The 15045-nt window shown below is 37.3% G+C and overlaps 1 protein-coding gene across 1 annotated transcript in view; it reads right to left on the reverse strand.

Moving 5' to 3' along the window:
- Window positions 1-9010, reverse strand: part of LOC140243244 (serine/threonine-protein kinase Nek10-like) — a 30807-nt gene extending 21797 nt beyond the window's left edge. Inside the window, exons 1-8 of the mRNA XM_072322915.1 lie at window positions 8821-9010; window positions 5418-5475; window positions 4799-5014; window positions 4216-4253; window positions 3230-3356; window positions 2060-2144; window positions 1510-1577; window positions 909-988 (exon numbers count right to left, since the gene is read on the reverse strand). Coding sequence (XP_072179016.1) covers window positions 909-988; window positions 1510-1577; window positions 2060-2144; window positions 3230-3356; window positions 4216-4253; window positions 4799-5014; window positions 5418-5475; window positions 8821-8867 — 719 coding nt within the window. The 5' untranslated portion in view covers window positions 8868-9010. The remainder of the gene's footprint in view (window positions 1-908; window positions 989-1509; window positions 1578-2059; window positions 2145-3229; window positions 3357-4215; window positions 4254-4798; window positions 5015-5417; window positions 5476-8820) is intronic.
- Window positions 9011-15045: the final 6035 nt, after the last annotated feature.

Here is a 15045-nt window from a genome sequence, read left to right on the forward strand (position 1 = left end):
GCATCAGCATGCACCACTGCACGCATATACCTAAAGCTAACACATACCGGTACAGCGTACTGCTTGATCATGCGATCAATGTGCACATCACAGATCAGTCATCTCTGCATACGCTGAAAATATGCTGGAAAATATTCACCCACCTGGATATCATCATGGAATGCCCATCTTTTTTTTTTTTTATTTGTTCTCTGTCGAAATGTCGCGAACACAATCGGGAATGAACTGGGATCTCGAACTTATCCTGTCTTCAAAGCAACTTCTTCCAAGTAAGTACGTAGGCACTAGGCCTACTACCACTACTAGTAAGTCGCGCGTGCACGTACTGCGCTGTGGAGTCACCCGCAAACTTCACCCAGGCGGCCACGTCACATCTCGCATGCCAGTAAAGGTCCTATTTCTGCAGATTTTTTTCATTTATTGTCGTGCGAACAACACATGGCAGCTTCGCAGCAACAACCAATAGTCGTATTAACAGCATTCTTAAGAATGGAGAAATTTCAAATCATATTAAAGCTGTAATTCAAGTCGAGAAAACAGGAAGTACACGTAGAATACAGTTGGTTGTGTGTGTAAATAGCATTAGTCACGTATCACGCGCGTACGAACGGAAGTGACTTTGCTACCGGACTATCCTATAATGCACCGTAAATGACGCTTAAATCAACATCCGGGTACTTTTTACGTCATTGGCGATAGCGAGAATTGTACAGGCATACAAGTTTGACAAACAAACAATCTTATATAAAGGTAGTGTTATTGTGATCAAATGCTTGAAAGTAATGTTGATATCCTCAAAAAAAAAAACCAACAAAGATATAATTGACATCTTATATGTTTATTGCATTCAAGAGTTAAAGACATGGCTCCAGGCTTAGTTTACCGTGAGGACTGGGAAATAAACGTACCTTTGAGCTAGGCCAATGAGTGCATAGAGGGAGCAGTGTAGTACCATGACATCAGAAGCTGATAGGAGCATGACAAGGGGCTGCAATCAAACACACAAGACAACAATGCAACCATGTACCATTACTTCATTTTCACACTTTGAGGATTTGCTCACACTACCTTGGTGTCTGATCTTCTACAGCAGTGTTCTGTTCAAAAGTAACACTGTCACTTCTGCAACTTTACAGAAATGGCTGACAAGCTAATTTAAATCTGATGAGTGAAAAGATGAGGTTATTTTTTTTTTAAGTTATCAAAAAGCAGAAATATTACATGGACAATTGTTCAGTTTATTAAGATGCTTCATTATTCAAGAATCAGACTAACATCAACGATCATCATCACTGCTATTGGAGTCCAAACATTCCTGCTTTATACATAGAGATATACATGACAGAAATGCCAGCTCTAGTTATACACTTGCAGAAGCCACTGTAGGAGCTTAGGATTTTCTCTGTTACAGAGAAGTGAATGGAAAGGAAAGCTGTAGCTTGCTAACCTTGTGTGCTCCACAGGCTATTACAGAGAACTGAATGGAAAGGAAAGCTGTAGCTTGCTAACCTTGTGTGCTCCACAGGCTATTAACCAGTCTCGCTGTTTGACATCTCCTGCCAGCTTCTGGAAGATATCTGGTCATTCAATGAATAATACAGACTGAGCATAAAATGAGCAGCATCAAAGACATTAATAGTCAGGGCAATAAACAAATATCAAATAAACATATGAAACAAATAAAAGAAAATGTACTTAAAACATTAATATTAGCCAAATCTGGTAAGGATATTTTGCAGTACGTTCATGTCCGTGACAGTACTAATATCCATGGTCTGCAACACTTTTTTCGACAGTGGTTTGAGAAAATCCTCCGTAAAAAAAAACCCAACAACAACAAAAAAACAACAACAACAACAAACAACAAAAAAAAAGTTGACAGCTGCAGTAAGTTGTTTCAATAGACACACCATGACAAAACTATCAGTACTGTTACCTAATTTGTCAATACACATATGAAATGTCATACAAACCAAAGTTAAATAGGCCATGACTTTAACCAATCACATACATATAGGCACCCAGAACCTGATTGTATAGAATACAACTTGTTACTCACTTGACATTTCCTTCAGAATGTCAACAATGAAAGGCTCTTCATCAGTTCGGCTTTGCACATAGCTCTCTGTGGCTGTTTGTAATTTCTAAAAGACATTGAGGAAGAAAAGAAGATTTTTTTTTTGTTTTATTTCAAGTAAAAACACATTCTAAAATGTAACTCTATTGTTATCATGTATATAAAAGTTCCTATTCTACACACATGGTTGTATGCTGGTATAAAAACTTATGCGTGTAGTATTTTGAAAAAAAAAAGGAGGTCTACGCGTAGCAGGCATATACCACCATACCGATATACCAGTCTTTCGTAGGTGATGCTTTGAAGATGGCTACTTTGACTTCATACATGTCTGCCTAAAATTGTACACTTGCAGGTATGTGAACTTTCTTTGGCCAACATATAGGATTTATAATAAACCCATATTGTCTGGATATCTTATGTGGCCATAGTGAATGAAGCTCTAAGATAGATACCACAGGACAAAAAGCTTCATGTCCCTTGTGAAGGAATAGACAATGGGTGGCAGTGTTGACTACCAAAGGGCAAACCTGCCGCTGCCAGGGGACTCAACCCTGGGACCTCACTACTGAGAATCAGTGGTATCATCCACTGAGTTACGATGGCTTTCCCTATCCGTATCAATGCAGCCAGCAAGTCTGAAGACATTCCCATAAAATTATCCATGATTCACAAATACAACTAAAACATAATTTTCACCAAAGTGTGATGATGCCACTCTTTCCACTCTATGTCAATTGCATATCTAATGGGAATGCACTTTTGATCTCCTTTGCAATAAAATTTTGAGATGACAATAAATACAAATAGGAATATAAATATGACATAGATGGCAGCCTCTCACTGTGAAAATGAGATACAAAATCACCTTCTCAAGGAAATCAAGTATATTCCATGGACAGGTTCATATAACTCTGTCCAAAATTGAGTTTTTTTTAATAACTTTTTATGATGCTACGTTATAAATTACTTTAAAAAAAAATCTTTATATGTATAAAATTTCGCTGGGCAGTGAAAGATATATTGATAGCAAATTATTAACTAAAAGTGAAATATTAACAATAGAATTTTCCAAGAGCAACACAACAGCCCCATCAATATTTGCCAAATATTGTTTCATGATTTTCCATTTAGTTTTGCAAATCATTTTACCTGAGAGAGAATCTTCACCCCTCCTAGATCAAACAGCATCTTCTGGTAGACAGGGTCCCTCAGAAACAATCGCAGACATATCAAGACTCGCAGGATATTTTCAGTGGGAACTCTCTCCACCCAGTCTCTGAAGAAAGCAAAGAGTGTGTCAGAACACAGATTTAGTTCATACAGCACCAGCAGATCTTGGAATACAATTTTACTTGTTCATCATATCAAACACTGACACAGAATTTAACTTGGAAAAAAAGAAAAAAAAAAAGAAGAAAATAGCTCCCATGAATATAAGCCCATCATAAGAAAATGACATTCTCCTGTACTACTTCATAAAGCTTCGAACCTTAGTGCTTAGGATAGCATGTTTTTGCTTCTGCTTTTTTTTCTTAAATCTAACATAAATTACCCACTTGAATACATGCATTGCACCTAAGATAGTTGTGTTTGAATTCTTTACAAAAGAGCCGAAATACAATGCATGAGCCAAAATCTCTTCCCTGATATAAAGCGGTACTGCCAGACCCCCCCCCCAAATAAAAAAAAAAATGCATACAAATATTAAAACAAACAAACAAACAAACAAACAAACCAAAATATACAACAAAACCATATAATCATATACACTTAAAATAATTCCACACATACTGTTTAAGCTATCATTTTCGCGTACAGATATTTTCGCGAATAAGGTCAAGGAGATTTTTGCAAGACATTATTTTAGCAATTTGACAATGAGGCTATCATAGAGGCATTATCATCCTAGCGTACGGTGACAGTTACGTGTGTTGTTAAATTCACAGTCCAAAAGTGATTTGCGAAATTCCCGAAAATCAAATCCTCACAAAAATACGAGCTTACACAGTAATAGCCAAGAAGAAACAAACACATAATCAAAGACAAGCCTGAAACAAACAAACTCAAACAAAACATCAACAGATATTCTACTTTGCTCTTTCTTACTATCACTGGCATAACACTGGCATACTTACAATGAACATAATCTGTTCTTCACAATGGCTGCAAAGATCTGTATAGGAAATAACAAACCATTTGAAAGATGTATAGGTGTCATGGCATGCACAGTATTAGAGCAATGTCCAAATGAAAACTTACATGCCAATCTAAAAATTGCAGTTTTAAAAAAGATAAATACTTTGCAAAGAAATAATAAAAAAATAGGAATTTGTTAGTGGTAACCCTGCTACACGTTCAGAGGGTGAAAAGGTGAATTTTTAAGTACATGTGACACTGTTTTGATGCTGGTAAACATGAGGAAAAATCATGCCTTGACTGTGTGCAATCATGTCTTGCATTTGACTGCATAGATCTATGAGATGATAGAAGCCACACACTGGCAAAAGATGCCTACCTGATGCAGCTAAAAGTAATTATAACAAGCTCAAGAACAGTTAATTATTTTAAGTGCAAGTATTTATGACAAGACAATTTCTTTCTTGGTCTTGTTGGCGCTGAACCCAAGACATTTTGATACAACACTTTTATAGGCAGACATAGATCTCATCCAAACAACCATCCCTGTATATCACTATTAAAATACTGTATAAAACTCACCTGGTCAAACTGTTTGTGAAAAGAGTGTGTGCTGAAATGTCTCTCAGCCTGGTACTTGGAGCCAAAGTTTTCCAGTGCAGTGGCTTCCGACGTCCTCTGAAAGCTCTGACCATTGGGTGGTGACACTCGGCCATGGGTCTGCCCTATGGACTTCACACATGGGCTGTTGTTGTTATTATTGTTGTTACCTGGGTCATCTACATCTATGGGCGGTAACTGTGTGAAGAACACGTACATATAAAATTTGGAATAAAGACACATTGCATAAATACATAGTACACATTTCTGTTCTACTTTAACTGCAGTGCAAATCAAAATGAATAAACCTTAGAAAACATAGGACAACTTGTGATATATCTATTTGTCAAAACATTTTGCTGCTCAACTCTTTAGTTGCACGTTTGCTTATTAAAGTAGAATGTTTAGCAAATGTGCTTAACACATGAGAATAAGAAATACGCATTCATTGCTGTAATCTATTTTTACATTCTACAGAAATTAATCAAAAGACAGTGCATATCAATTCAAGTCCTCTCCTTTTTGTAATGAAGAAAAAACAAGCAAACCAGTACATCTGGGACCCATGAACAAAACAAATTTATAAAAAGAAGTTAAGTACCTGTTGTTTATTGGCTGGAGTACTCAGAAGATGCAGAAGCTTGTCTAGGTCCTTGTCCCTGATAATGGAAAAAGAAAAACAAATAACTTTACTTTTATCTGGGATGATATTGAGATTATTTGAAAATATCGGAAATCAAAATTTGTAGGTGATTTCAACACATGGAAATACAGGATGTAGCAAAATGTGTACACACTTTAGAAGAAAAATAAAATCGGAATCAGACTTAATCTACAGGGGCCGTATTCTGAGGGCTTATTAACCCTAAAAAGACTGGGCTATTTTGGTAGCTCGAAAGACTGGGGGGGGGGGGGGGGGTGCCTAAAGGGCCCCCCCTTAAGATCTCGGCCGTGGATTGGGCGATCGCCGCGGAAATTTGCACAATGGTAGTGTACGATGTAATCTACAAGATCGTACATTTAAATTTTACAAAATAGTCTTCTTTTATTCTATTTTGATTAATTATGGTAATTTATGCGAGAAATCAAACTCTTTGATCTAAATCAGTAAATAAAGCTCAAAAAGTGCTCATTTTTGGTCTAATTATTCTTTGTGGCATTCTTAGCAAATGTACTTGAAAAAAAATTCGGTATCAAAATTAATTTCTTATTTATTTTATTGTTTTATGAATTTCTTATGTATTACTTTGTTTTTTCGACCGTTTGTTTTTGTTGTTTTTTTTAACAAAATTTGTGGCAGACACTTTTTGAAGCATAATACTCCTAAAACAAATTAATTTTAGCCATTGAGAGTAAAAATAAGCATATTTATATGAACCATGTGAAAAAACTCAATTTGCATTGACTTTGTACACAAAATCACATTTTTTAGCCGATTTCGGCCTCACGTGCATACAAAAAGTTATGTAACTTCAGAACCGTACCCCCGGGCGTCACAAATTTGGTGTCAAAATGTGCGGGAAACTCAAAAGAAAAAAGTCATAGAGCATCGCGGCGAGAGCATTGCGTGTTGCAGAGTAATCGCGCGAAATGTCGAGGGGGGGCCTTTTAGGCCCCCCCCCCCCCCAGTCTTTTTAGGGTTAAGTGTCTGATTAGCACTTAATTACTGAATTGGTATTCTGAGAGCTTAATTAAGTAGAGGTCTATTAACTACCATGACAACAAGCACTTTGGCGGGAAAGTCTTACGCATTTGCGCGTATTGACCATTTGATCCATTTGATTTTAGTTTTACATCATTTTAACTAGGTTAAAGTCTGCTCTTTCAGAATAACGTGCTCTTAACTAAAGATTCATGTCTGGCGACTTCCTGTTCGTTTTGTGATGCAGGGTCACAAATGAAAGAAAACATTTTCCTCAAATACTTAAAAAAGAACATCTAGTGTAATATTACTTTTAAACCCATACAGATACATTGAGACAGAATTAAATTAAACAACTTACTTCTTGTTTGGTTGTTTTATTTTTTAATGCAATATTTTGAATGCTGGCCTGCTGTTTACTATTTACTGCAGGCTTAATAGATATATTGAAACAATCACCCTCCAAAAAGTGAATTTTTAAAACTGAAAAAAAAAAATCATAGCTACATGTAATACAAGATATCTTCTAAAGATAGTAATACAAAAATGTGATGAAATGACCAAAGAGACAATGCATGACAAACATTTCATTATTTTTTTTTTCTGTTCATTCCCAAGTGTTCAGAAAATCTGGTTCACTGTTAGAGCTGCAGTTGCGGATCCAGGCAGGGGTGCACCAGGCATCCCCCCCCCCCCCTATTTTTTTTTTTTTTTTTAAAGCAAAAGAAATAAAAAGGGGGAAAATGGGAGGAGCATGTGCACCCCCTCCCCCTTTAATTTCTTAAAGCGCCCCCTCCTTATTGAATTTCTGGCTCCGCCACTGTAGCTGTGATCATTGCTTGTCATAACACTACCCAGTATATCAGTCTAAAACGTTCAGTACTCAGTAATACATTACCACTGATACACATGTAATACACATCACTAGATAGGGCTGGGTGTCTAGAATTCTGCAGATCTCTTGACAATGAAGTCTATGCTGTTGTCATACACGTAGCAACAGGATGCATTCCTGCATTTGCCATTTACGGCTGCTACAAATGAATGGGAGGATTTATCAAATTAATAAATTGGATTAGCAATTTCAGTGATGTGGTTGGCAGGCGGGGCAGGTTATCACAAACCTTTGATACACAGGAGTGACATGGAGCAAGCTATGAGCTGCTATTGCCCCTCACTGATGTATCAATTTGCAAGCAGTGATGAGAGAAAGGCATAGCTGGAGGATTTCTGACTCAGTGTACAGTTGTCTGTGAATTGTATCAGATAGCAGAATTCCATTTGAAACGCACTGCATACTTAATTCAGTTTCAAAAACACTGACATGCATTAAAAAAAAAAAAAAAAAATCCAAGGGAAAGATCACTACAGGCTCACTACAGTATATCAGGTTTTCCATACTTATAATAGCAAAAACTAATGAACATAATAAAGGCAAAACTCTGAAGATGTTCTGCAGTCTTTCCTTCTTTGATTGTGTGTACATCCATCTAAAGCATGATCATTTGTCTATCAAGCAACCTAGTAAAAGGAGTTGGCATGAGATGCTGAAAGTATGAAAATGTAGCCTGTATAGAGAGGTACTAAATGTACTTCTTGATTCATTAAGAAGAGGTAATACACACGGACAGGTATCCAATCTCAATTGAGGTGATAAACAAGTAGCTTGTATTTACTTATGTACAGTACTAACTCTGGATGATGAGGTCATAAACACTTAGCCTGTACAGAGAGGTACTACGTACAATGTACCTTAAAGCCTCTCTTCACAGACTGAAGCTTCAAATTAACACACTATTTTGTGGTTAGGAAATTAGCCCAATGTCAAATCAACCCGATATTTGTGGAAAGAAGATATGAATAGCACACTCTTTGATTGGTAAAATTTCTCCCAAAATCTTGGTTTAAATTGTGGATTAGCACATTATCTGGGTTGCGTCACCATCAGCCTGAAATTTTCTTGATCTTATCATACAAATGGCACTCTGAGCCCAGAAATGACGCAAAGTGCGCATGCATCAATTTCAGGCAAATTGGGGTTGTTTTCAAGCTAATGAAGATATGCACATTCTTATTCGGGCTATTTTCCCAAACCTCAATATAGCCCTCTAGTTTGAACTTCAGTCTGATGAAGACACACCTCTTGGTGTTGAGGTGATAACACGTAGCTTGTATCAAAGAGAGATATTACCTTGTCATGTTGAGGTGATTAACATGTAGTCTGTACAGAGAAAACTTTGAACACCTTCCAATTATTAATTGGAAGGTGTTCAAAGAAAGCCTTTACTACCTCTGCTACCTCTTGAATCATAATGATGAGGTATACATGCCATTGACATACAATGTAGCCTAGTGGTGTTACCTCTTGACCTCGGCCGGTCTGCTCTGCTTCTTGTCTCCACTTGGCATGGTGACCAAATGACATGTCAGAAGTGAGGGGAGGTAGGGCAGTATCCTTACATCACAGTCAGTCAGCTGTCAGCTACCACTCTCTGTCCTTGTATTCCACTCTGTTAAATACCCCCAAGCTGCTTGTTACAGGACTGAAAGCTACACTTTACTCCTGTCTTCTCAGACCATCCACACAAGTAAAATAGATGAGGAAGGCTGCTGAAGTGACATCATCTGAAACGGGAAAATTCAATGAACATCATTAAGGTAAAGGACTGCCAACATTCACTAGGGAGGTTGTAAACACAGAGATATCAGTAAAATTTTAGTGGGCCAAATTCATCTCTGTTGGTTTATAGAATGAGCAGCTCCACATTCTTTTGTCAGAGAATGAGATCACAGGTCAGAATTTTCAGGAATGCTTATTGTAGAATCAGGGAGTCTGACAGCTCTAGATTCACTGGCAAAAGTATTTTATTTATCAACACTCTTTGCCATATATTTCATTTTGAATTAAACATTACCTGTGACATTGAAGTATCATGGAACATATTCAAGACTAAAGACATAAATCACAGAGCCCAAGTACATGTAGATGATTTAAAACAAACACTTCAAACATAAATTCCATAGTAAGATAACACAACACTTTACTATTGACAGGCTTTACAAGCGTGTATCAAGTACAAATATGATATTGCTAACAACCCTAACAGGAGCTAAAATAGCATCACATTCCAAAAACATATTACAGAAAAAAAAAACATTTTCTTTCATTAATTTGCTGATATTGAGTTTGTACAGAGATACTTTTCTATCAGTTACATGGGGAAGTAAAAAATGGTTGTCTTTTTATTGGTACTGTAAAACTTGTCAAAAACATTCAAAGCAAGAAATCTGTCATTAAATGTCAACTGGAACTTTTGAAATGAAATGTGTATATCTAGAGACCAAAATTTTCAAATGCATTCTACTTTCACAAATCTTCGCTCCTCGCGAAAGTCGTAGACGTTTCATACGCACGAAAATTTGTGGTTTTGCGGTACATCTTATCTTAGCATTACATCTTTGACTTAGTACCATGCAGTAGGGCTAATGGGTCTACCTAGTATAATGAGCATACATGTATTGATTGGAAGGGAAATCTAAAACCTGCCACATGAATCTCTGTTGACATTCCCAAGAGTTCCCCAGAGCTAAGTAAACCACAGTCATTGATTTCTTGCCTGTAGTGGTTTATTCTCCATCAAGCAATTTTCACAGGGTGGAAAGCTAGCATAGCATGTGTCCAGCCAGTAATGTGAAAACATACTAAGACACAAGATTAATGCCATGCAATGTAACTCAGCAGCAGGACTCCTACGTCTGTATGTATCCAAATAATACTAATGTTGTCTACACAATAACGTATGGTACAGTATGCACATACACATTACCAAAATTGCAAAACCATGGATCACACATCAGCCTGACAAAGTGTTGGGAATAGCTAGTGATGGGTCATGTTGTACTGCATTCCTTCTCTAGAATGAAGATCAACCTTGAAGGAAAAGGTATCACTCTTGCCTCCAAGATGAAGTCACGTACATGTTGTACAAAGGAGTAATCCATTTGACAAGTCTTTAGTAGGAACTGGAGCGTGTCAGGGTGTGAATAGAACCAGAGGCATTGTCACCGTCAATGACAGGATTAGCACCCACCCCTATCTTCTCAACCGATCAATAGCCATTTATATGGCTACAGGCAAGGACTATCAACTGACCACAGCTGAAAGGGTGGGGCTTTTTTCAGGTCAAAGTGGACAATGACCATGACCTACTACTAGAACCTTTCTTATTGAGTTTGCTCTATTCAACTTTGGTAAGTCTAGTTAAAGGGATCAAGTAAGAGGCAGCCAATGGGCATCACACAAAAGGCTTCAGTTGTGACTAACTCAGTCCTGCTTTGACATAGGTCAAGGTTTTAACCAGCATCTAATACATGTACTCTCAACAACAACGCCCCCATCAAAAGAATTGACAGGTCAGTTCAAGGATGATTTGTTTTCTATCTTGTAGAGTACTTTGCTAGTTGCCAGACTGTCAAATACAATTTCATTTTCATTTCTCAGTTGATTTGTTGAAATATTCTTGTGATAGGAAATCAAATTCACTCTTTTGTTTGTTTTGTTTTGTTGTTTGTTTGGGGGTTTTTTTCGCCCCTGTAAAGTTTCTGGTACTTACCAATTCTGCAGCATCTCTTGTTTTCATACAATAACTATACCACTATTCCATTTCTTGGTAACTAATTATTCCTACATTGTATTTCCAGCAAAGTTATTGTGCTGTAATGCTCATCCCATACGACTTCTGACAAAGTTTGCACAGATCTCAAGATGTCACCACGATCACTTGTATTTCAGTGAAGATACCAAACTACTATTTAAGATTCTGCCCAAAATACAGCAAACACCACATTCTCTAGTACATCAAAAACAGGATGTAGAATAAATCCTGTCTATCAAATTATTTCCTTTTTAAGAATAATTTTTGTGAAAATGACAGTGAAGAATACACTGTATCAAAATTTAATATCTGACCTGGATTAAACGTAAGGACTAGCTTTCAAGTATACACCTATCCCCAGTGCATTAATAGATGGGCAGTCATGCACGGTCTGAAAATAAAACTTTAAACATACAAGTTGTACATTATTACCCTTCAGAGGATACCTCCACTCTTTGGGGTAGCATCACTCCAATAAATGGTTAAATACCAACCATAAGGGAACTTGACAGACAATGATCTCCTGATGACAAATAAAGGGAGAGGACTGAGAGATCCTGGTAAGATCCAATGTTTTAAATTCCCACCATTCTCCCTCTTGTCATTAGGCCCGTTCACAAACAACGAAAATCGAAATTTCAATCGCGATCCAAATTTCGATTTTTTTTTTTGACCGTTCATACACAGGGAAAAATCGCACTTCGCAGCAAGGAAAGAACGATCAGTGGCTAAACTGCGCATGCGTGAAACTTGCATGACCGAAGACTGACCCCGCCCGCAGTCCCAATAGAGTTTCGCACGCGCTACGAACGATGGGATTAAAAATACCGATTTTCGAATCTCGATCGCGCTCACACACACGACGCTTGGCAAAATAATCGCGATTATTCTGAAAAATCGCACTAATAGTGCGAGTTGGATCGCGATAAGGATCGCGGTAATTAGTGAGATTTTTCTGTCCACACTGGAAAAAATTTCGAAATTTTGATCGCGATAAGAAAATCGATTTTTAAATCGCACTTTTTCCCTTGTGTGTGAACGGGCCTATTGCTATCATTGTTACTCAACCATGAGGATCACATCTACTGCAGGGGGCCAATGATAATGGTTCCATTGTATTTGAAACACAGTACTGTATAGTGTATGACAGAGCCCAGAGCACACACTATGCAGCTGTAGGGGCAGCAGTCTGTGACTTGACCATCCACCATACACAGTCTAAATTTAAGCTTGACTATATAGACCAGGCATGTCAAGAATATATAGGATGAGTCCCGAGTATACTCGGGCAGGTGTCTATGGGAAATACGTGTTGTAACGGTTAAACCAAATCAGCCTGTCCTCAACGAGTTAATGCACCTGTATAGTACTATCACCTTTTTTACATTTTTGTTCAATCATTTCTCAACATAAAAAAATGCTTTGCTTTGAACAGTAATGATCTGAATCTTTAAAAAAAAATCTGCACTACAATGTACCTTTTCATGCAACAACAAGCCCATCCGCTGGTTGACAGGAGATCTACAGTACAAAACTCATCAAAACTATTCAAATTAGACTGTTATTAAAATGGGAAATTTTTATTTACAATCAAACAACCATTTGGTTCTGTTCTTCCACATCTGCAGTGACTTTCACAGACAAAACTCTTTCTTGAGTTCATGACAATTATTATCAGTACTTCCTATATTTCCAGTCTACATACAAGTGTAGTGTAACTTCCACTGTTTCATTCATGTTCTGATTTCAGTTTATCATGTCTGCTTGATCAAAGAGTGAGTATCACTTCAAACTAATATTTTATTACATGATATACACTAAAATGAGTTCATGTGATACACTTATTTTCAAGCTATTCTTGTAAGCTTGTTCTATTGCAACCATTCCTCTCTTGTACATTCAAATAGAAAAGAGGAGTAACCATGCTTTCAAATCCAGATGCAAAGCTTGATAATACCACATTGTTTCCAGTCTATGAGTATTCTGTACAATGTAGTTTACATGCACAAATATTACATCATGCAAAAGGAGAGACCACAAACTGTAGAGCACATGCAACCTTTAACAGTTTGCAAATAAATCCATATTACATAGTTCAGTCAGAAAATCTATTTCAAAGATAAATCATAATCTTGTACTAACTGAAAGAGAACAAAAGGTACATTGTTTAGAATTAATTCTCACTTCAAATGAAGAGTTCTGGGATGGTTCACACGATACACTTTGCCTTCCTAACGATGTACATGTAGGATGAATTGTAAACTGGAGAGTTTCAAAAGCAGTGAGGAGTGGCTATGGATAGGCCAAGATGGTGGTATGGGCATTTGGCATTATAGTACAATGTAGGTATGGTACAACATATCTGAGAGCCAATGTCACTTCTATCATAGCCCATCTAACGATGTGACTTCTATCATAGCCCATCTAACGATGACACTTACTGTCAGCATGTGTGTCTAGTCTCAGCTCAAACATTCCTCCGTTCAGCCGGAGGAGGCATCCTACAGAGATTGATAGCAGGTCCATCAGTCTTCCTCCATGGTGAATATTAACCTACAGGATCATCAATACTCAGTAGTCTACTGTGGTGCCAAGGAGACACTGTGCATAGGTCACAAGTGAGGATACGAGATGTACACCGAATGCAGCCAACACATTACAGATGACCTTTCGTGTAGGTCTGCATTGGAACTGAAATATCATCTCTCAAAATTAATGCTAAAACAACCATCTAACTATCATCTAACCATCTAACAATATTGTACAATAAAATCCACCTGATATTACATTAATCAATGGTAGAAGTGTTGTGCTGGGTCGGAATAGGGCAAAGCATCATATTCCACTGTTCCTCCCAAGCTACATAAAATCAATTTCACATCTAAAATCAAATGCATTGATGTGGTCATACTCATTACTTTCCTTGACAATACCTTTAGCAGATATATTATGAAAGAGTTACATTTGGACAATGCAGGATCATTGAAATGTTTGCATTTCTGAGAGAACATTGAACCCATTCATACTTGCATTAGTAAGGATACTAAATGGGCAAAATATTCACAAAGTAAACTACTTCATGGCTTAATGATTTAAACTTTTTTCTTTGGTCACTTGTTCGAGCCTCCAAAATCTTTAAATATGACATTTTGGTGACCTGGAAAAAAAAGTCCAAAATAAAACGAAATGTCTAGAAATTCATTTTGATTTTTAGCTGCACGACCAGCCCACCAAAATATTTTTTTTTCAAACTTTAGTGGCCTGACATAACTTTTTAGTGGCCATCACTACTAATGTCAAGCTGTGACTATACTTCTAGAGCACCATGGTTGCATGCAAGCCCATTTTAAACCCAGATGCTTTCCCTATGGTACATTGGTAATGATGCATAATCTGGTAATATGACAGTGAAGGTATATCAAAGGTGATTATGAATCCGATACAATGAAGACAGAGATTCAAACATACACCTATAGAATCACTTCTAGAGATGGATCACAACAAAGCAAAATGGATACTATCCATACACACTGCAGGAAATATAATCTATTTAGTATTAATACACACAACAGGTAGATGATACACTATGCTGATTACATATTGAAAATATGATAATAAAGAAGAGGGAAAACAAATACTGCACAGTAAGGGGGGGAGGGCAACACAGTGTTTGCAGAAATTTATGGTAATGTGGATAGAGAGAATGGGGGGGGGGGGGGAGCAGAAACAAGGAATGGAGTGAGGTCCATAGTCACATCATACCAGATGTAGGGCTACATGGTGGGTGAACTATCATCCTCTACGTGCAAAACTTACCGTAACAGAGAATAAGAAATGAAGTAGTACAGGGAAAATGGTCTTAGTCACAAGCCACAACAAGGCCACTGTATTATCAGTGTTTGTAAGCACTGCTCTGACAATAGCAGTATACC

The sequence above is a fragment of the Diadema setosum genome, chromosome 20 (assembly GCF_964275005.1).
Source record: "Diadema setosum chromosome 20, eeDiaSeto1, whole genome shotgun sequence".
In the NCBI taxonomy this organism is placed as follows: Eukaryota; Metazoa; Echinodermata; class Echinoidea; order Diadematoida; family Diadematidae; genus Diadema; species Diadema setosum.